This window comes from Ambystoma mexicanum, chromosome 14 (assembly GCF_040938575.1).
Source record: "Ambystoma mexicanum isolate Mex_15411 chromosome 14, UKY_AmexF1_1, whole genome shotgun sequence".
NCBI lineage: Eukaryota > Metazoa > Chordata > Amphibia > Caudata > Ambystomatidae > Ambystoma > Ambystoma mexicanum.
Window position 1 is genome coordinate 168,732,238 of NC_090940.1, and position 22,185 is coordinate 168,754,422.

At 47.3% G+C, this 22,185-nt stretch overlaps 1 protein-coding gene across 2 annotated transcripts in view; it reads right to left on the reverse strand.

Moving 5' to 3' along the window:
• TMEM87A (transmembrane protein 87A) overlaps positions 1-22,185 on the reverse strand; it is a 522,872-nt gene that overhangs the window by 95,431 nt on the left and 405,256 nt on the right. Inside the window, exons 12-13 of one of the 2 annotated variants that reach the window (XM_069638821.1) lie at positions 13,164-13,237; positions 756-862 (exon numbers count right to left, since the gene is read on the reverse strand). In XM_069638821.1, coding sequence (XP_069494922.1) covers positions 756-862; positions 13,164-13,237 — 181 coding nt within the window. Of the gene's footprint in view, positions 1-755; positions 865-12,119; positions 12,189-13,163; positions 13,238-22,185 lie in introns of both variants that reach the window. The other variant, XM_069638819.1, reaches the window with a different exon arrangement.

A 22,185-nucleotide genomic window follows, 5' to 3' on the forward strand; every position in this document is an offset into this window, starting at 1 on the left:
TGGAGTCAGACATTTCCTAAGGTTTATTTAAAATGGAATCTGTTCCCAAAACTCCATCAGTGGAATCAGATATTATAGAGACAAGACTAACATGATGTCCAATGCATACTTCAGGACTCCATGTGCAGGACAGATTTCTCCCATAAAAAAAGAACCACTCAAACTATAGCCTGTAAGAGGCCACCACACTACATAATACACACAAGGATGTAGGTAATATTGGGCAGTGTGGATAAGGTTCATTGGTGCAGAGCTCTCAAGCCCTCATCTCTCATAGCAGAGTAAGACAGATCGACACAAAGCATTTTCCACTTGTAAGTGCACAGTACACAGGCACGTGGAGGCAAAGCCTGCATTTGGCAAATGTGTGGATTCACAAAAGTGGAACTGCACAGGCACATAGCTGTGGGAAAGCAATTTGCACTGCAGCCTTTGGACGTCCTAACACTATAGGAGTCCCAGAGGTGCAAGGCAAAGAGCCGTCTCATCAATGTGCCCACAGATTTTTTGTGAACTTGCCACAGCATATCTTTAACTTAGCCCCTGGGTGCGAATGAATCAAGGGGTGGTAACAGCTGTGCTATCAGTCCAAAGAAACAGAAAAGCACATAGGACCAATTATAGAAGACAAAGTTGCATAGGGAACCACACACATGATTAGCTGATATTGGTCATCCCCAAAATGTTGCTGCCATTAACAGCCAACGCATTCATCAATGTGGATGTTCAGTGATGGACCTAGCCAAACGTCTTACCTGCAACTGCCAGAATGAGTGTGTTGGTGAAATGGCGGTACAGCGAGAGCTTCACCACGTTCCGTCTAAGTCTCAGCAGCTTCATGGTTTGAGTTAAACTGATGAAGATGTGCAGCAGGTTAAGGAAATGAAGACACCACAAGGAACAGAATGCCCAATTTCACTCACACGCCAATCTCTTATACAACAATGATACTCCCACCCAAAACATCAGGAGCACAGATGCATACAAGCCCAAATCCATGCAGGCACACTTAAAAGGGGCTACCCCATCATGACAGATCAGCAAATTAAGTGCTGGCCTCAGAAAGCAGAGGGGATCCTACAGGATATAAATTCAAATCCTGTTAGTGGCTTAGCCTTTCATTCTTCTTAGGTTGATAAAATGGGTACTATTAAATTGGAAAATCATATGAACTATCACAGCCTTTAGAAGAAAAGGTGAGCCGGCAGACAACAATATATACTCATGTAATGCTATTAAAATGTCATGGTGATTCCTTGATGCCAGTAAATATTGTAATTATTGCTATGGATTACAATATTAATCATGTGTTTCATTGCTGTTAACAAGTTGAAAAAGTACATTGTTTCAGGAACAAAGAGCGGGAACTGTATACATCATAAAGGACCGGTGTAAATTCTCCTTATGAAGGCGATACAGTTAGAAATCGTTATACGTTTAACAGGTACCTCCCATAGCTTCACATGACCTGTACCAACAAAACAGGGCCTTTTTTTTACTAAGCAAGACTCTCTCATTACAGAAGCAGAGGACGTGTATAGAGCTGGACAAGCGTAGAAACTTCAGGGTTTTAGCATAATAAAAATGACAAACACAGATCTTATGTCCTTAAAGCGTACACTATTTTTGATTTACACAAGTAGGGTGATGTGCTATCACGTGTCACCTTCATGTCTTGAACGTGGAAGCACAAGCATACCAGTAAATGCTGCTATACATCAGAACATGGTTACTTATGACATGTTTTGTATAGAGGCAATTTACCATTAGAGTAAGAATAGGGATACACAAGAAGCACATGGTTTAGCCTCCATGATAGTTTAATACAACTGTGTAGAAACAACAGTAGGAGATTCTCCCCTGGAGAGGGACATCTTTGGCGAGCAGTGCATGCGCTGGGAAGCTATAACCAGAGATCTAAGGTGTGCACGAAAGGCTGACCAAACATCTTTGGGCTTGGATGCTGGAGGGCTCGTGTCTCTCCACAATGCCCCTTTTTCATTACACCAGACTAGTTGTCTAAGGTATTCCTTAGTTGTGAGTACCAGGCATTTCATCCACCGCTTAGCCACCATCCATATAGTTAGGAAGCAGGCCATCCGCACTAATCGAACGCATGTACTTTTAGGAGCAAGTGCTCCCAACAGGCATAACTGTGGGGACTTAGTTTCAAAGAGGCCAGTGATTTCCTGCAAGGCAGACCAAACCTCCTCTCAGAATATAGCAATTGTGGCGCGCGTTCCTAGGAGACAAGTAGAAAACCTGCCTTTTTCATCCTGCTTCTCCAGCAGGCACTGAACATGTCCCAATCAAAGCGAGAAATCTTCATCGCTGTGTAATAAATTGGCATAAAAAGGTGATTGTTGAGTGACACTGCCTTCGTGTGTTCCAACAATTGGCTCCCAGTGACATCAAGTGTAACCTGACCTGGGGGGCGTGGCTAAGCAGCAGATGTAGTGAGACGTGCCGCTGAGGAGCTCTGGAGCGATCCTGACAAAATCCGATAAAAACTAGCATAAATTGGTTCCGGAAGACCGTCAAAGTCTCTCCACAGAGACCGGAACACCTGCTGCCCACCCGGCAAAGACCCCGGAGGAAACCGGGTGGTGGAAAAGAAGATAGACCGCCGGAGAGGAATCGTCCCGCGAAATCAAAATGGCGGACGCGCGAGCTGTGGGAGGACCCCTGCCGCGTAATACAGAATGAACCAGCGAGAGGGACACATCCCACGCATAACGCAGAAACCAGTAAGGGGGAGACCCGAGCCTGAGTCAACCCCACGGCGCGATCGGTGAAAGTGGGACGCAGAAGCGGGGAGGCCCCTGACACAGTGAGGTGACACACGCAGCAGGCACGGGAAAGGCCCGAACCGACGCCCGACAGGAGACATCCGACAGCAAAAAGCGTTGGGAGCAACGAGGGCCTAACGTATATACCTGCCGGAAGAGTGTAATAATCCTATTACAAGGTAGAAAGTGCCCCGAGAAACATACGCCGGAGAGACCCGTAAACACCGAGGAGCAGGGCGGGGGAAGAAGCAGGGGTTACGGCACGTGGGGCACAGCCAAGACTGGTACTGGCAACACAGGCAGAGGACAGTTCCCCGCGATGCCGAACAAGAAAACAGAAGGGAAAACCAAGCAAGTAAGCATGGAGACTTTTACAAAGGCGTCCGGACACAAACTGTTGCCGTCAGCGGACAAGGCAGCAGCTGCGGATGACACCTCACGCCCAGCGGAAGCCGCTAACGAAGGCACGATACTGGAGGCAATCGCCTCCATGAAAGCATCGCTCGAAAACAAAATGGTCACAGCAATTGGGGCCCTGAAAGCATCTCTAGAAAATAAACTGGATACGGTAATGGTAGATGTGGGCCTCCTCCGCCAGGACGCAAGGAACCTAACAGAGAGAGTGACGGCGACGGAACAGCAGGTGCAGCAAAATACAGCAGGGGTTGCTGTAACGCAGACACAGATGTCGGAGGTATTACAGTGAATTGAGGTTCTGGAAAGGAGAGCGGAAGACGCAGAGGGGAGAGCGCGGAGGAACAACATCCTTATAATTGGAATTCTGGAAGGTGAGGAGGGCAAAGACCCCACTGAGTACGTTGAAAACATGCTCCTCCAGGAGGTCGGAGTAGGTGTACTATCCCAGGGCTTTGTGGTAGAAGGGGCACACAGAGCCCTGACCGGAAGACCCCAGCGGGTGCCCACCCGAGAGCGATGATTGCTAGGATCATGAACTACAAAGACAGGGAGAAAATACTAGCGTTCTCAAGGAGGGGGGGGAATCATCAGGAACTCTTCCAAGAACACAATGTGTCCGGACTATACGGCCATGGTACAGAGGCAACGGGCACAGTTTGGCCCAACAAAAGAACACCTCAGGACCGCGGGGTGAGATACATGCTCCTGTTCCCCGCTAAACTCAAGGTGATACACCAAGGCAAAACATGTTTTTTCGACTCCACCGAAGAGGCCCACAGTTGGATGGACTCACAAGGCATCCCTCAGCTGAGGCAGAGAAACGCTAGCAATCCTGGAAATAGACCCCGATGAGGAGTAACAAAGGCAACCTGGAACAAAGAAAATAAGCATTACGTAAGTTAAAAGAAGCTAGAAGTAAGCATAGAGGAGCAATCGGCCCCACTTTAGCTGGGAGAAGCGGCGCCCCCGGGAAGAATGAACTACTAGTTTGGATGTCAGTTTTAAGGCATCACGCTGCGGCGAGTCTGCCCCCCTCACAGGAGCATGACGAGAGAAGCGGCGGAGCCCGAGCAGGGGGAGGGTGGCTGGGCGTTAGTTTTCCAGTTTCTGTTGAAGTTAAGGACGTTGAATGGAGTGAATGGGCAGCACACGGCACAAACTACGGAAGGACTATTGTAAAGGACATTGAAATAATACAGACAATAAGAGACCGGAGTAACATGGGACAGGAAACATGTGACAGCAGCAGTGGCTGCATCAAGAGGCATGGATCCAGGACCAGGACACCGAGGGAGATGGGTACAAGGAGACTAAAGGGCAGGGTGCAAGGACACGGCAGTGGGATAATGAAGCCAGGCAAACAAAGAAGATCATGGGCCCAGACAAATGGACGATAGCCACCTGGAATGTGAGAGGACTCAATGCGTATGTCAAGAGACTTAGGGTTTATGCCTGGCTAAACCGGATGAAAATTAAGATAGCAATGTTACAGGAGACATACCTCACAAGAGACAGACAGGCCAAGGTGGATAAGAAATGGGGAGGACAGATCTACAGCGCCACATGTTCAAATTACGCACGAGGTGTACTAATATGGATTGCCCCGGGGGTCCCGTTCCAGCTACTCAAGCAGGAGATCGACACAGAGGGACGGCTGGTATTGGTGCATGGCATGCTAGAAAACAAAGAGGTATGCCTGGTCAACACCTACGCACCGAATACTGATGCAACGGACTTCTTCAAGAAGCTAGAGCCCAAGTTAGCGCAATATAGGGAGGCTACGTTCATCTGGGCCAGCGACTTCAACTGCACCTTGAATCCCCTCCTCGACAGGTCTGATAATAAATACAAGAAGCCGGCGCCCCCAGCCAAAGAACTGCATAGGATCCTGGAGCAGCTGCAACTAGTAGACGTATGGAGGCAGGTACATGGGGAGGGGAGGGGTTATACACACTATAGCGCACCACATGGAACATTCACATGTATGGACTATATATTCGCGGGCAGGGAATCACTACAAGATATCACGGGAATCACCATTAAAGCACGCACACTCTCTGATCATGCCCCAATAGTGGCGACATGGGCACACACCAATAGGAAAGCCCCTATCCCAACATGGTGACTTCGAGCATAGGCCCTGAGAGAGGGTGAGTTTGAGGAACACCTCCAGGTGGTGATCGATGATTATTTCGAGCAAAACGAGGGCAGTGTTGAGAGTGGCACCGTATTATGGGACGCATTCAAGGTGGTAAAAAGGGGAGCGGCAATAGGCAAAACAGGAGGATTGACGGGAGTTCAATGAACTCGAGAGGGTGATCAAATTGAAAGAACAATGAGCGGGGCTAGAGGGGGAGAAACCTGGATAGCTGATAGAGCTGCGGACTAAATGTATGTTGCTCTGGGAAAAACTAGGGAGGCTAAACTATGGGAGGTACCTACAGCTGTTACACGCGGAAGGGGATAAACCTAGTAGGCTCCTGGCCTGGCTTACCAGACAGGAGAATAAAAAGGATCCCATAACGGTGCTAGAAGACCACACCGGGACAGAGATCAGGGACCAAGGGCCCATTAACGCAATGTTTGCGCGTTTCTATGAGCAACTGTATGCCCCGAATCCGGAAATAGACCCGGAGGACATAACAGATGCACTGGTAGAAATAGGGTTGACGAGGCTAGAGGAAGAACAGGCTCAGCTACTGGATGCACCCCTCACGGTGGAAGAAATAGAGATGGTGATCACAGAACTTCCCACCGGCAAAACCCCAGGCCCGGATGGGCTTTCGGGAGAGTTCTACAAGACGTACAAGAGCGCCATTGCCCCGGAACTGCTAGAGACATTCCAAGACGCATATGAGACCATGCGTCTCTCGACAAGCCTGTCGGAATCAATAATTGTCCCGATTCTCAAACCAGGGAAGCCCCCTAGGAAATGCTCCTCCTATAGGCCGATATCCCTTATTAATCAGGATGCTAAAATACTAACGGCAGTCCTAGCCCACCACTTAAAACAGGTAATACCCACGCTGATCCACCCGGACCAAACGGGCTACGTTCCGGGAAGGAACACGTCCTGGAACCACCGCAGACTTCACCACATGATAGATGAGACAAATCGACTGCAAGACGAGACCGTAATAGTGTCTTTGGACGCTGTCAAAGCTTTCGACTCTGTGCGTTGGGAATGGCTGATGGGTGTACTCGCCCACTTTGGTATCGGGGAGGGGTACCTCCGATGGATCAGGTTACTATACAAGGAACCCAGAGCAAGGGTGAAAACTGGGCGATACATTTCCAAGGAGTGGAAGATACATAGGGGAACCAAGCAGGGGTGCCCGCTATCGCCAATGTTATATATTCGGCCCTAGAGCCATTTGCAGTATTCCTTAGAGCAGAATATAGAGACACCGGACTGGACATAGATGGGGTACTCCACCAAATCTCGCTATACACGGATGATATGCTCCAATTCGTAAGCAAGTCAACCACAAACCTACCCTGCCTCCTAGAAGCAATCGGGGCGTACACCAGGCTTTTGGGAATAGCGATTAATAAAGAGAAGTCCCTCCTCTTCCCCATGGCAGGTCTGAAACACGTCCCCCCACATTGTCTGCCTGACCTGGGTCGCACATGGGTGCCCCGCACCTTCAAATATCTGGGTATAGGGATACATCATGACACCGCTGATACCCATGCATCCAATACGCTTGTCGCTCTAGAAAGAACACAGCGGGCAATGACCTTCTGGGGGACACTCCCACTGGGAATGATGGGAAGAGCAGCCCTCCTGAAAATGGTGGTGCTGCCCCGCCTATTATACTTACTCTAGAACATCCCATACAGCATGCCCAGGGCCTTTTTCACTAAACTAAACACAATAACGCGTTCATACCTATGGGGGGGAGGGAGAAATAGGATCGCAATAAGGACCCTGCAGAAGGACTACGAAGAAGGGGGTACCAGACTATCGGACTTCGAGTAGTACTACTTAGCGGGGCAGCTGCAATTTGCAGTAAAATGGCTGGGGGAAGACGAAACAATAGACACATGCATTTTCCAGCCAGCACTGAAACAGTATTACCGAAGGGAAATACTATGGCTCGACAGACCCCGGCTCAGTACCCTGCCGAACATGCTCAACATTGCAGTGGACTTATGGAAAAGAGTGTGGAAACTCCAAGGGGTAAAAGATCTGCAGTCAACGCAAATCCCTCTAGCGGGTCTCCTGGGAGGGAACACAAATACACTAGCAACATATCGAGCACACTGGGAGGCTAAAGGTGTAGCACAAATCGGAGACCTGAGAAGGGAGGGAAAGTGGGCGGACTTCCACGAAATGGTAGATGAATATGAAATACATATGGGTCAATTCATCCTATATACCGGCATGCTGAGAAACATCACGAGAAGATGGCCAGATTGGGAAGACCAGGATGAGGAAACGGCATTAGATGTATGGTATGACATTGCAGAGGGAACGCACACAACTTCCAGGTTGTATGAACAGCTACTTAAGGCCAAAAACCCACAGGAACAACACACAAGGCAGCGTTGGGAGGAGGAGTTGGGGAGACCCCTCAGCGATCAAGAATGGACGAGGGCCCTACGATACCCAAAAAAGGTATCCAGAAATGCAAGATTTAGGCAGGCACAGCTATATGTAACGCACAGAGCGTATCTCACACCCAAAAAGATGAATAAAGTCCAGACAGGAGCCCAGAGCGGGTGCCCCCGCTGCTCGTCGGAAGGAGCGGACATGGTACACATGTTCTGGTCCTGCCCAGTGATACAAGAGTTCTGGGACGGGATCAGACTTAAGATAGCAGGAAGCAGACTTCAAATCCAGGCGGAACACCCCAAAAAGTACCTACTGGGCCTCTTCTCGAGAGGAGGTAAGCATGAATCGCATCTGGCGAAGATGAAAGATTTAATAAGTATATTGGCCAAGAGAAGGATAGCAATGACATGGAAGTCAAAGGAGGGCCCGCGTGTGGAGGCATGGTGGTCAGACCTTCAGAAGTGGACGCGGGCAGAGACAGTGGTGTGGACAAGAGCCGTGATAAGAGGGGAAGGTGAAACTGCGCACAAGTTGACTGCATTGAACACACTAATACAAGACCTCTTTGGCCACCCGGAGGAGGGAAACTCCGAAGATTCCTCGGAAACAGAGGGTCCATAGGCGAAATAGTAAGGCCAAGCATGAAGCCCAAGAATAGAACATTATGCGTACCAGACCTGGTGCTCGACCCAACAGGAGGTCCGGACTGAACTAACAAGGTCGCTGAGGAAACTATGAAACTATAATGGAAGGGCAAGATCCGTACGAAGTGCCAATAAACCATTTATGTTAAGGTTGTTTGTATGTTATGTATTTTGTTGTTGGTAAAAGAAAACAAAGAAATTAAAAAAAAAAAGTAACCTGACCTATTTCTCCATTCTGCGCTTAGGGGCCATCTCCATTCCTTTGAGGGAAAAACAGTCTACATAGCGCAGACAAGGGTTGCATATAGTGGCCCATATTGATAATACATGGGAAATTGCGCTCTGTGGGGGTTCTGCCAGAAAATTAGGCAAGTGAACCCGAGATGCGCTGCATACCAGTGTAAGTGTAAACGCGGAGCTATGAAGTCAAGCAGAGACAGATAAAATACAATTACAAAACAAATCTTCAAACTTCATAATGCCCATAACAGCCAATGCACATACTACATCAATTTCAAAGATTCTTGAGAAAGCATCGAACCGGTCAAAGAACAGTATGGGCCGGGAAGCTCAGGTTTTGTGTGTAATAGTGTGGAAGTGCAAACAGTGGTGTCTATAAGGTTCAATCAGGGAGATCATGGTAAATCCAGGGTTCCAAGCCCCCTGAAAAACCACTTCCCTGCTGAGGATCATGTAAGTGAGCCTGCATGCTCTCTAACCACTTGTCTCCCCAATAATTCCATCTCTCCTGGCCACTCCTCCCCCACCCCCACCCTACTTACTTGAAGCTGCCTGGTCCCTCAAAGGCTCCTGGTACACTGAGTGTTCCAGGGTTAATCGACTGCGGCAATGGCCGCCTTGGAAAGGGAGAAGGGACGATGTAGTTCCTGTCTCCCTTGACCATCTTGGCTTGTAGTTTTTTTTTTTTTTTTAAAGTTGAGAAACAGCATGGTTGCTGTTTCTGAACTTAAAAAAAAAATATTATATATATATATATATATATATATATATATATATATATATATATATATATATATATATATATATCTTGATAGCTCCGATTCAAATCAGACAAGGTGAGTGGCACTCTCCACAACCAGTAGGTGAAAAAACGGTCTGGATTCAAAAAATGTTTTTTTAAGAAAATATTTTCTTTATTGAAGTTAACAACAATAAAGTTTAAAAGCCATCAGAGTGTAGCACTCCCAGAATGCAGTAAAAAAATCAGCGTTTGGGGCATTAACGCGTTTCACGGCAAAACTTGCCGCTTGTTCACAACTAAAAGCGCCCTGGTAAGCATTCCAGGATGCTAATAGCAATAAATCCCTCCAGGGAGGACCTGAGCAGGTCTTGTAATGCCCCAGGGTGCACGTTAACTGACCCAGTAATGCTCCCGGCCTGTCTGGGTTGATTGCTTATTTATGACCCCAAGGTATTTGACATACGGAAGGAACCCGCAAGCAGACCTCGGTTTTCTGGCCCCGTAACAACAGTACCGGCAAGCTTACTGGTACCATTGTTACCAGACCAGCAAACTTGTAATGAGGCCCATTGTCTCTTGAACCCGCTACCAGCATCCTGCCAGCTTAAAGTTTTCTAAATGTGGGGATTCTCTTTATCACTCTTAGAGTCATAGATTTCCTGCTTTTGGACTCTTTGTATGGGCAGAGCCACTACTTCCAAAAAGGTGCTTTGGTTCTTCCTCTTGCCAAACTAGGGTTTTTCTTATATTTATGTTCTGCATTTCCTTCTCATGTTGGTGCGAGTACCAGACTCGTACTACTGTGTAATCAATATTCAGCTTAGTTTCTCACATTTGTAGACACTCTTTCTGGTTGGTTTAGGGTTCTAGATCTCCCTATTTTGGAGTGTGATTCCTCAACTCGTACTACAGCGTGGTATCTTCTGGGCTCACTCTTCTGCCAAGTATCCAACTCCTCCCAACTTTGCTTTAGAGTCCCAAACCCCCTTTTTGAGGTGTGGGTTCTCGGCTTTCACAGTAGTGCTGTCTCCCCTTGATTCACTCGCCTGCCAAATACACTACTCTGTGACTTTCTTCAGGGTCCCAGACCCTCTCTATTGGGTGCGACTTCTCGACTAGCACAATGGCATTGTCTCCCCTTGGTTCACTCTCCTGTCAAGTAGACAACTCTCTCCGACTTTCTTCTGGGTCCCAGACCCTCTCTCCAAGGTGCAGGTCCTCGGATCGCACAATGGCGTCGTCTCCCCTTGGTTTACTCTCCTGCTAAGTAGACACATTTCTTGGGCTTTCGTCGGGGTCCCAGACCCTCTCCCTGCAGTTCACTTTTTCAACCCTGTGTTTCCACTGAACTCATGCAGCTTCCGGATGACCGCGTACCGGTTTCTTCTCTCCAGGTCGGTACGGGTGTTCTCCAACCTTCCTCTGCTTCACAAGAAGCTCCGGTCTCGATTGGGACTAAGTTGCGGTCTGCAGCGGTTCGTTTGGCGTCTGCTCCTTCATGCCCGTGTAGCCTTTCCCCAGGATCGCTCGCCAGTGCAATGGAAGCCTGGAGGTCTCTCACAACAGTAACCTGAGAAGTCCTGGCGTCGAGGACCTTTCTTGCGTTTTTCCCCTTCGCGCTCAGCTTCCTAGGGTCTAGCCCTTGTCTCGCTCTCTGCGCCCCACCTTGCTGCTACAGCTGAGCCTGAACACCTTTGAAACTCCTGCAAAGGAGAATTATACTGCTTTCTGCCAATCACTGGTTTTATAATACTGCACCGCACATCCTATTTCTCAGACATATTTTTTGTACTCGCTGTCCTCTTTTTCGTCCCAGTCCCAGTACAAGCCTTAAAGCTATGTGTCTGATATCTGGAAGTCTGTGGATCCTCATATTTGTTTGTTAAGCCAGACGGAATACGTTGGCAATAAAACATTTTAGTTCTGCCTAAGCAGGTATAAGAATGATTTAAAGAGGGGGAAGGAAGGGGGTCTATTACATCGGTTAGATAGTGCGTTCTCTGGTGGTCTTGGTCCCCAGTCTCAGTGTGGAGTTCTTCCACCACATACTTGTACACATTCACAAACTACAAGTGATACAAAACAATGCTCTCCGCCAACCCAAAGTCAAACGCTCCAAAGCAGGAGGCGCAAGCTTTCCATTCATCGGAGCTAAACAGTGGAATTTCTTGCCACATACACTTAGAGCAGAACCCCCTTACTGGGCATTCCGAAAAGCCTTGAAATCCTGGTTGTTTAGCTAGATCCCACCAGGTCACCTGACCAGAGTGCAAGTGTACTCTTCCACCTCTAAGTAATGTCTGTACATAGCTTCATTACATGTTGTGACTCATGTAACTGGATTGTAACAGTGCTGCAATGCCTCAGGGCTGCTTCTGCGCTTTATAAGTGAAACAGATTAAAACAAAAATATTTAAGGTCTTTGATTCAACTGTTCGCAGTGAAGTGCCACCCAATTATCCCACCTACCTTTAGTATATCTTTGGGAGAGAATGTTGTCAGAGCAATACGGCGCTGTCCTGTAAATAAGTGATGTTACAAGACACGCCGGGCGTTTCACTCAAGTTGACCAATTGATTTTTGGCTTGAAGACAAATGGCAAATCAACCAATAGGGAAATTAGGGTAGCAAAGGAACCAGTCACCAAGAAATGAAGCTGAAACAAGACCGCAACCACAAAGAAAAAAGCTCCTTGAAATTGAAAGTTCTGCATCAGTAAATAAGGATATCCACCAGCAGAGCGCAGTGTCTAGAAAGGTCAGGGGGATGAAAGCCAAGGAGGCAAGATCGCTTTGTGCCTAGAAACAGTGAAAGAAAAAGACAGTGAGACAGACAGACAATTCAAAAGATTCCATCACGTTTCCATCTAAACATTAGCCTTCAGGGCACAACATTCTTTCACCCAGCTCTTCTTTTATACAGCCCAGTATAAATCCTTATTTGCATTTCTGGTTCTGATGAAGTGAGTGCTGTGTCTTCAGGTACCAGAATGTTGAGCTTATTAAAACTGTAGCCCAGTTATTCAAACAGCAGTTTACACGTTCAGACTCAGATTTCATGGAAAAAGAGAGTTAGTGTCTTATTTACAAAATATAATTCATCCCCAAGTGGCTCAATTCTTCTGAGTTCACCATGAAATCAGTAGAAGATTTGGCTTAGTTGTTTACAAGATGATATACAGAAGAGCTTCCACATTTTCAGTAACACTTCATGCGAGTCAAGCCATTTTAGGGAGAGTGTGCCTAATGTCAGTATCCAGGGAGTTACAAATCAGGAAGAATTGGGCCGCCCATAAAACTGACTTTTGTGTTCCCCTGCATTTGTTGAAAGACACTCGGGGTCCGATTCTGAGCGGCATGTAAAATAAAAAGTATAATTTCATAATTGACCAAATTCTCTGGGTTTATTTATAAAGATACAGACTATGGTGTAAATAATAAAAGTGTAGTTCCATTCATTTATTTTACATGGAGCTCAGAATTAAGCCCACACTAGACACAACTAATGTTTGAATGTGAATGTCTAACCTACAACATTCCTTTCAGCGGACCAGGAAATTCGAACTATGTAATTGTGATAAAATAATCAGAGAAGGCAAAGAAAAATGGCGGCCAGTTAAAATCTGTAGGGCAAATGGGTGGAAAACACATGTTGGGTGGAGAGGGAGTGTTTGCCAACCTTTTAGATATTAAATTACATAAATGCATATATTTATTTTGCTATCTTTTGTTTGTAATCATCGCACAAGAGTGTTCCAAATCTTCTGAAAGGATATCCACAACATAATGCAGGAATCGATCATAGAAAGACCAAGATTTGCTATCAGCACCACAACACCAACGAATAACTATTAGGGCAATAAACAGAAGAAAACATTCTGGTTTGCTTGGCGAAATAAGAGGCATGAACATAGTGATCTTCCCCAGAATTATGTACATTAGGAATGGCACAGACTATACATTTCCTTCTTGAGTAATATTAATTGAGCCCTTGGAAAAGAGACAAACTTTAAGAATGTAGAACCAATCTAACTACCCAAGTGGCAGAAGGCCATTAAGACATGGGAAAGAGAGGCTTCCATTGTGTAATCCTAGCTTCGTAAACAATGCTGGGGACACTATGGTTGACAAGGTGGAATGCAGCATCTTGTATGTTGAATATCAATACAGTTCAATGAATAGGTAAGCTAAATGTGCAAAGTTTAACAGATTTAACAGCAAAACACCACAGTGGGAACATCATGACGGGACAGTACAAATGAGCAGAATAAAGTCAGGTTCAAATCAAGTAAACCAAAAATAACCATTACCTGTATCATTGGGGGGGAGGGTCTATCCTGCTTATTGCATAGAACTTTTTACCCATAGATTTCATAAAAATGCAATGTTGTTTTTGCATTAGTCTGTCTGCAAAGTTAAGGCCCTGCTTTTCAATGATTTGCATATGTATGTCAAAAGCGCATTAGGCGTAAATGCACAAATGGTACCAGTTACCAGTGTGAATTGCACACGCACGGTGATTCACAAAGAATCACACATGCTGCAGATATACAATTTGTACCTACCCCACTTAAGACCTGCATAGTCAGCTGATCACAAAAAAGTACCCCAGGCACAAGTCCATGGAAATGTAAATTGTATACAAATAAAAAAAAGGAAAACAAAATAAAAGCTACATTTTTCTTGGTGAAAGTAACCCGGGTTCATGAAAACATTTTAAAAAGTGAAACCTATGCCTGCTGATTTGCAGGTGTCTCAAATCTGACGCACACCAGGTTTGAACAGGGACAAACTGGTGCAAGTGACTTGTCTTTCCTGAGTGAATCGGGTTCCTTTTGCCTCTGCTCATCATCTGAATTTCCCTGCCATTGACAGTGCTCCAGACACATCAATTTGGAATATGGAAAGAGCACAGGAAATTAAAGTGTAGGTGCATTTCTTTTCATTGGGACCAATGACAAATTGCCTTTTTTGTTGTTTTGTGAAGCATGTGCAGTTTTCAGCAGGTTCAACTTGCCCATTCATATGGTCCCAAATGGATTTGGAGGCTGTGAAAGTGTCTTGATAATTGGGCCCAAGGAGCAAAGGGACCTGCATTGCTAGACACTGCAAATGTACCTGTATCTGAAAGGTCTGTCTGGATTGCATCATTACACATATTTGGAGCCAGAGCTAAGCCATGCAATTACCTGGGCAGGATCAAAAGAGCCAACAATAGCTTTGTGTGAATGCTCATAAGCAAAACAGCTGCTGTTAGGGGGCTTTTCCGAACCATTTCTGGTGTAGGGTCAGGGATGCTAACCTTAGTGAACCTAAAGGGTTTGCACAAAGCCTCACTAAAAACTTGCTTGGCAGCTTGGCTGAGCAGTAAGTTCAAGACTAAAGAGATCATTAGATCGATGTAACGAATAATAAACATACACATGGTGTTGGCAGCCAATAGATTGCCCACACAGGTAAGTATCAAAATATAGTGCTACATTAACAACAGAGGTTTGTTAAGCTAGAATACTACTATGTAAGTAAAACTACACAATAACAGCATTTGTGTCTAGTTGGGAGAGATACTACTCTTTAGATAAAATACAGGTATTGGGTAATAGACTGGTACAGGGAGTAAAAAGAGATGTTGCAATATATAATCAACCTTATGATATGATAGTTTATTTATATAGCGCCTATACATAATATTTTTCAAAGCGCTTCAAGGCAATGGAGGGAACATGGGAAAATACAATGACATTCTTACAAGCCATGAACAGTAAGGATGTGAAATTAACTATCGTACTCGGCCTGACGACATTTCAGATGGAGCCGGAGAAAAACAAAAGGTGAGCGAGAGGGGTGCAGAAAGGGATGGGAGGAACAAAACAAGCGACAATCGTACTAGGCCTGATGACATTTCAGATAGTGCGGGAGGGGGAGACAAGTAAGGGGGGGGAGGAGACAGATGAGGTTATTATCATACTAGGTTCGGGGTCAATTCTGATAGAGGAAATGCACAGAAGAAAGTAAGGGGAGGAGATAGGAAAAGGGAAAGGGAAAAAGGGAGAGGAGGAGAGAACAGAGAGTAAGCAGTCAAAAAAGAACAGGGAAGCAAGAGGGGGGAGTGAATACAATTGCAGCAGTCAGTAGTAACACATAATGTTGCAAGCCAGGATACAAGATGAAGATGGGGACATCATGATTCAGGGCCACCATGAGTACGAGATGCAAAGGAAGTCCAGCATGAGAGTTGGGAAAGGGTGACGCACCGTGAATCAATGAAGTCCATAAAAGTCAAATCCAGCATTGGCCACAAGACGGTGATGGTGAAACCAGAATGTATCAGGACAGACTCCTGCAGAAGTAGATTGGAGGGGGATTTGGAGGGGGAAGCAGGGTAAAAGAATCAAGCAAAACTGGCAACACCTGTGTGTGAAAAGGGTGGGTGGCAGAAGGGAACATCACGGGGGACCAGAAGGGGTGGGAATGGCCTGTGGGGACAGATGGGTTAAACGCATTTTGGTGCATGCTTTCCTGCTGTCTGAGCAGGGGGTCTGGCCCTGGGTCCTTCTCGTACGAACAGGTCCAAACAGGAATTACCCTTTTCTTCGACTGCCCTTCGCTTCGGACGCCTGGGCGAGAGACGTGCTTGATCTAAGAGTTAAGAGCAGGAAGGAAGAGGCAGGGCTAAGAATGCCGGTGGTACTTAGGCCAGGTGACCTAGATCCACTTGCATCTGCAAAGGAAAAGAGGCTGGAGGGCTCCTTAAGCAGGGAAAGAGAGCGGCAACCAGGAAGGCGCCAGGTGACCTAGATCCCCTTGCACCTGGTCCCCATCTGCAAAGGAAAATAAGCTGGAGGGCTCCTAAAGCAGGGGGAAAGAGAGCGGCAACCAGGAAGGCACCAGGGCTTGCTAAGTGGGGAAAAATAGCGGCAATCTGGAAGGCGCCAGGTGGGCGGGGCTTAGGCCAGGTGACCTAGATCCACTTGAAACTGCTCCCTAACTGCAAAGGAAAAGAGGCTGGAGGGTTTCTTAAGTAGGGAAAAAGATCAGCAACCAGGAAGGTGCCATTGAGATCACTGCGGCCATTAATGACTCATGCCAGTCTGGCTGGTTCCGCAGGAACTCCAAGCAGCCAGGGTTATTCCTCTCCTTAAGAAACCCTCTCTGGAACCTACTGTTCTCTCCAATGTCCGCCCTATATCTCTCCTTCCCCTTCTTTCTAACCTTCTTGAATCACTGATGTCCCCTCTGCTCTCCACCTTTCTTGAATCCTCCCACCTTCTGGACTCTGCCCAATCTGGTTCTCGACCTGGTAGGGGGTACTGAGAGTGTTCTAGTCGCCGTCCAGGATAATATGGCCAGGCTGGTCGATACAGGTGGAGTTCGTGCCCTGATCTTGTTGGATTTCTCAGCGGCCTTTGACACGGTCGGCCACTCCATTCTGCTGTCCCGTCTGGCCTAGCTGGGCATATCGGGACAAGTGCTGGCCTGGTTCACTTCATTCCTGGTGGACCGGTCTCAGACTCTCTCTATGCACCCCCTTTCTCTCGGTTCCTTGTTACCTCAGTTGTGGAGTCCCTCAAGGCTCCTCTTTGTCACCTATTCTCTTTATTATATATATATTTTGGCCCTTGTTTGTTTGATCTGCTCCTTCGGTGTCAGATGCTACTCTTACGCTGATGACACCCAAATTCTTATCCGGTTAGATCTCGATCCTGCCGAGGTGTCGTCGTACTTATGGGAGTGTCTGACGGCCGTGGGAGAGTGGATGAACTTCAACTGGCTCAAATTGAATGATGACAAAACTGAGGTGATGGTGGTTGGTCGCACTCCTGATTCCACTCTCTGGGTGTCCTCTTTCGGGGCTTCATCCCTGGGCTCTCTTCCTGTGCCGGTTGACAAAGTTAAAAACTTGGGTCTTACCTTGCCAGCGACACTCTCTATGGACAATTAAGTCACTGCGGTCTGTCAGGCTAGCCACTTCCAGCTTAAGAGCTTGAGGAAGGTGTTACCCATGATTCCTGTCCCACTGCAGCCTCCAGTGGTGGCTGCAATGCTGTTATCTCGGTTTGATGACTGCAACTCCCTGTACCTGGCTCAACCCATGGGACTGATTCGGTGACTGCAACGCTTGCAGAATCTAGCTGCCCGTGTCACTACTGGCTCACCCTAAGGGGAACATATCTCTCCTGTGCTTCGAGCCCTCATTGGCTTCCGGTTGCCCAGCAGGTCTCTTTCAAAGCTCTGTGTATAGTCCATTGTGCCCTCCAGGATCAAAGCGCTGAATACCTCCAAGCTAAATTCACTCGCTATCTGCCTAGTCGTAGCTTGCGCTCCATTTTGTCAAATCGCGTGGTGGTCCCGACCTTCAAATGGGTTCGGGTTGGTGGCTGGGCTTTTTCTACTGCTGCGGCTATTTTCTGGAATGATCTCCCACCTGCTATCAGGAAAATCACCAATTACCTAGCTTTTAGGAAAGCTATAAAGACTCATCTTTTCTAGGCTTCAGCTCTCTGATTCATCCTTGTCTCCCCTTTTAGCGCCATGATCCCCTTGGGCGACCGTGCGCTTTATAAGTATTGTTAACATAACATAACAGGTGGGCGGGGCTTAGGGCAGGTGACCTAGATCCACTTGCACCTGCTCCTCATCTGCCATTAAACTAGATGGTACACCAACACTTTGCAATTAAACTGAAGCAGTCTAGCCTCAACCTAATAACAAATGCTCAACAAGAGTTCAAGGGAGAGTTTAGAATAATTACCCAAGTTATCCATAGGAATCAATGGGGCTCAATTCAATAGTAAAGTGGTGTTGTATAGTGAAATCAGAATGTAGAAATTACAGTTTTCATGTGGAGGATAGAGGGTGCTACCTTTCTTCGAAGTATAGGGGGACCCCAGGCAGGGTTCCTATACCCAAGTTCTACCACCAAAGGTGAGACACGACTAGCTGCAGGCTGCAGGATCAGACATTGCATTCTGCTTAATTGATTAAAAAGGGAACAGAGTGCACACAAAGGGTAAACAGCCCAGCTCCTTGAACCCTGACCAAGAAAACCAACATCCTTAGGTGAGTCTAAGTCGATTAGGATGACTGCTCTCATTATTGGTTCCAGCATTGACTGCCCAGGCGAGGCAGATCCAAGGTACTTTGTTTGATTTTTGTCTGTCTAGCTGCTGGTTCTGGTCTCTGTCTCAAAGCCAGGATTCTTCGAGGCTGGACCTCAGGCTTTCTGCAAAGATGGATCTCTGTTTCAGTAACCATAATGAAGGTGGACCCCAAAAACGAAGCAGACAGGAAATGAAGAATTCTGGGACAAAATTACATTTTTGGGGGTTACTGGTCCCATTTTATGGGACCTCTGAACATTTAGCTTTTTCCTGTTCTTTTCCTGGATCTTGGTCTTTATTTTTGCATCTCAAATGACTTCTATTTAAGCCCCCCGTGCCACAGCAACGCATTTGGATGGCTCTGAGAAAAGCAGTGCTTTTTAAGAACCCCATGTTGGTCCTAAGGTGCTTCTATCACACTACAAGTGTGCTATGGAGTAGGCTAGCGACAGCTGTCATTTGTTTTTGGCTTCAACAGGGATGCAAACGGTTTTACCACATTAGTAGTCCAACGTAATTGTATGGGAGGCATTGGGGTACTCATGTATTTTTTAAAATCCTACGGCCGACTATTCTCTTTTGGTCCTTCCCTTTAAGGAGACCACACGGCAGACCATACAATGGCCATTGTGCCGGTATGGGCTCACCCTGAACCCAGCTTTCACACTCAAATGTGGTTTAAACTGTGTAAACCGCGTTTCCTGTCCCATGCAGTGGCTATGCGGGTGGGCCTGAAAGTCTGATGATTTTCCAGGCCAACCTGATTGGCTGGCTACCGGACCCTCTATGTGTCTGCCTAGGCTGTGATTGGAAGGCTGACTTAGGTCAGCCCATTCGTGAATGTGCATATCTAGGGGGATCTTACACATTCCTGAGAATCTTACCTGAATTGCTAGAGGATTGCCACAAAAATGGGCTGCTGATGTTTCACGGCCCTGTTTGGCCATACTGGCTGGGCTCTGGTTCCTTTCTTTGCCCCGGTTTCTTCTAAAGGCTGCTGGACGTCCTTCATGGGTTGCTCCTGCTCCTCCTCCTCCTCCTCCTCCTCCTCCTTGCTGGATGGACTATGTGACAAATCCAGGGAATTTTCCCCTCTCCCCAAGGGACAACCACCTTTTTTGGACTCGGGAGGTGAACCTGCTCAGATTAGGGGACAGGCCAAGCAGGATCCCACTGGAGCAGAGGAGATCCCAAGAAGAAGATAGTAGTTATTCTCTGTAGTCCCAAGATTCCAATACTACCTTTGTTGGCTACATGGGAATTAAAATGTATGATGACTGGAAACTTTTTGTAAGGATGGTTGGTATGGATTCTGTCCCTCTGTGTGCACAAGATCCACCAGGACGGAGAGTGCCGTGAGAAGTACCACCTTCTAATGGACAGATAAAAATCAAATCAACTTTTTTTTTCCAATAAGTTTTTATTGACAGTTTTCAGAGAAACAAGTACACAAAAAAAGAAACTTTCCCTCAACCCTCCACCCACCTCCTTACCCCCGATCCAAAAGGTCCCTGATAGCGTAAAAACGTCATTCGGAATAGAAGCATAATGCATGCTAACTCGGCCAGGGTGACAGGGAGGGTCGTTAAGCCAGTTCCTGGAAACGGCCACTCCGAAGGATAGCTGCACTAAAGCTCACAAGTTTTCATAGGTCTGATTCGTCTTGTGGGCGAATTATGCCCAGTAGTTCCATAGCCGCGGGGCACCAGGCTCGGCATGCTCCCGCTTTTAGATATGCCAGCAAGTTGGCCCAGTCCGACGTGAACCGCAAGTGGAGCCCCTGGATAGAGTAGGTGAGCCACTCCATGGCCACCAAGGACCACAGTTTAGCAACCCACTCATGTTCCTGTGGCGGGTCCTTCGATTTCCATTTCCGGGCTAGGACCAGAGCGGCTGCCAGCATCATTATCGCATAAAGTTTGCGGTCAGCTCTAGTAGCTAGGGTTGACAGCATCCCATTAAGGCCTAATAAGTCCAGCCCTCTGTTTTGACCCAGCTTAACACCCAACATCTGGGAGGCCGCACGTTGGACCTGGGACCAAAAGAGATCGATTTTTGGATTCTCCCACCAAACATGAGCCCAGCAGCCCACTGCGCCCCACTCCCTCCAACAAAACCATGATACATTAGGGTATATGTTGATTAACCTGAATGGGGTTAGGTGCCGCCTCAACATCAGTTTCAGCCAGATCTCCAGAATTTGAATGGATCTTGCAAGTTTCGGGATCTGAGACCACAGATTGACCCAATCCGGTTCCTCTATGCCCGTCTCTACATCCTGTGCCCGTTTCTCCATATATTTCCTGGACTGCAAGGTTTCTCCCCGCTTAATAAGTTCATAAATGGACGACACAACCCCCTTTCGAACAGGGTGAGGGAGCGAGAGCCCGCCAGATTAACCGACGGCCGGGAGACCCAGTCCCTGATCTGGAGATAGGAAAACCTCTGCTTCTGCCCTAAGCCAAAGTCCTCCTTACACTGCTCAAATTGTTTCACTTTGCCCCCCTCCAACATATCCCGCACCATCCGGCAGCCCCACTGGAACCAAGGATCGAAGGCCGACGTATTGGTGGCAGCTGGCGTGAATTGTGGGTTACTATGTAGGGGCGTGTACGGGGATGGGAAAGTGGTGATGTGCGCCCTATTAATGGCTTGATTCCAAGCATCGCCTGTAGTCGATGTTATGTCACTGGAATACATTCGGGAGGGCATATCGTGCCTCGGCAACCACAGAACCCCCTCCAAGTCCCTTCCCACCACCGCCCTATCCATCGGCCTCCATACCTTCCCTCTGTCATTTCTTTGACAATCTCTAATCACCCTAATCTTTGCTGCCAGATAGTAAAGCCTAAAGTCCGGCTCCCCCACACCACCCCGGTCTGACAGAGCTTTCATGAGGGAAGCCGCCACCCTCAGACGCTTTCGGTTTCAGACAAAAAGACTGGTTATTCTTTGCAGAGCCCTGAAGAAAGTCGTTGATTCTACCCAACCTTGAAATTTTGAGGGGCCCCCAATCCACCAATTTTGATTTCACCTTCTGAAGGAGCGGTGGGTAGTTTGCCTTGTATAAATCCCCGGTGGTCTTGGTCAGAAAGATTCCCAAGTACTTTATTGAAGTGTTAACCCATCTGTAATTATAAGCCTTCCCGAGGTCCTGGACCTCGCAAGATGTCAGGGAGAGAGGAAGCACTTTAGATTTGTGGGCATTAATTTTTAGCCCAGCAACTTGGCCAAACCTATTCAATTCCCTCACCATTGCTTGCAAGGAGGTGACCGGTTGGGTCAGTGACAAAATCATGTTGTCTGAGAAGGCAGCGACCTTATGAACTTCGCCTCCAAACGGAACTCCCTCTATATCTTCAGGCGCTCTCACCGTCTCCAGGAATGGTTCTAGATGAAGGACGTAGAGGAGCGGGGACATCGGGCAGCCCTGCTTAGTACCCCTTCCTACCCGAACAGGGGCTGATATTTGCCAGTTTATTGCTAGCCGGATTACAGGGTTTTGGTAATTTGCCCTTACGCGCAAAATGAATCCCGGGCCGAACCCCATTCCTCTCATTGCAGCAAAAAAGAACCCCCACTCAACCCAATCAAAAGCCTTCTTGGCGTCGATCGCCAGGAGAAGGGCCGGGATGTTCTTTTTCTGTGTCTTTTCGACCAGGTGTGCCAGTCTTCTCACGTTTTCCGATGTTTGC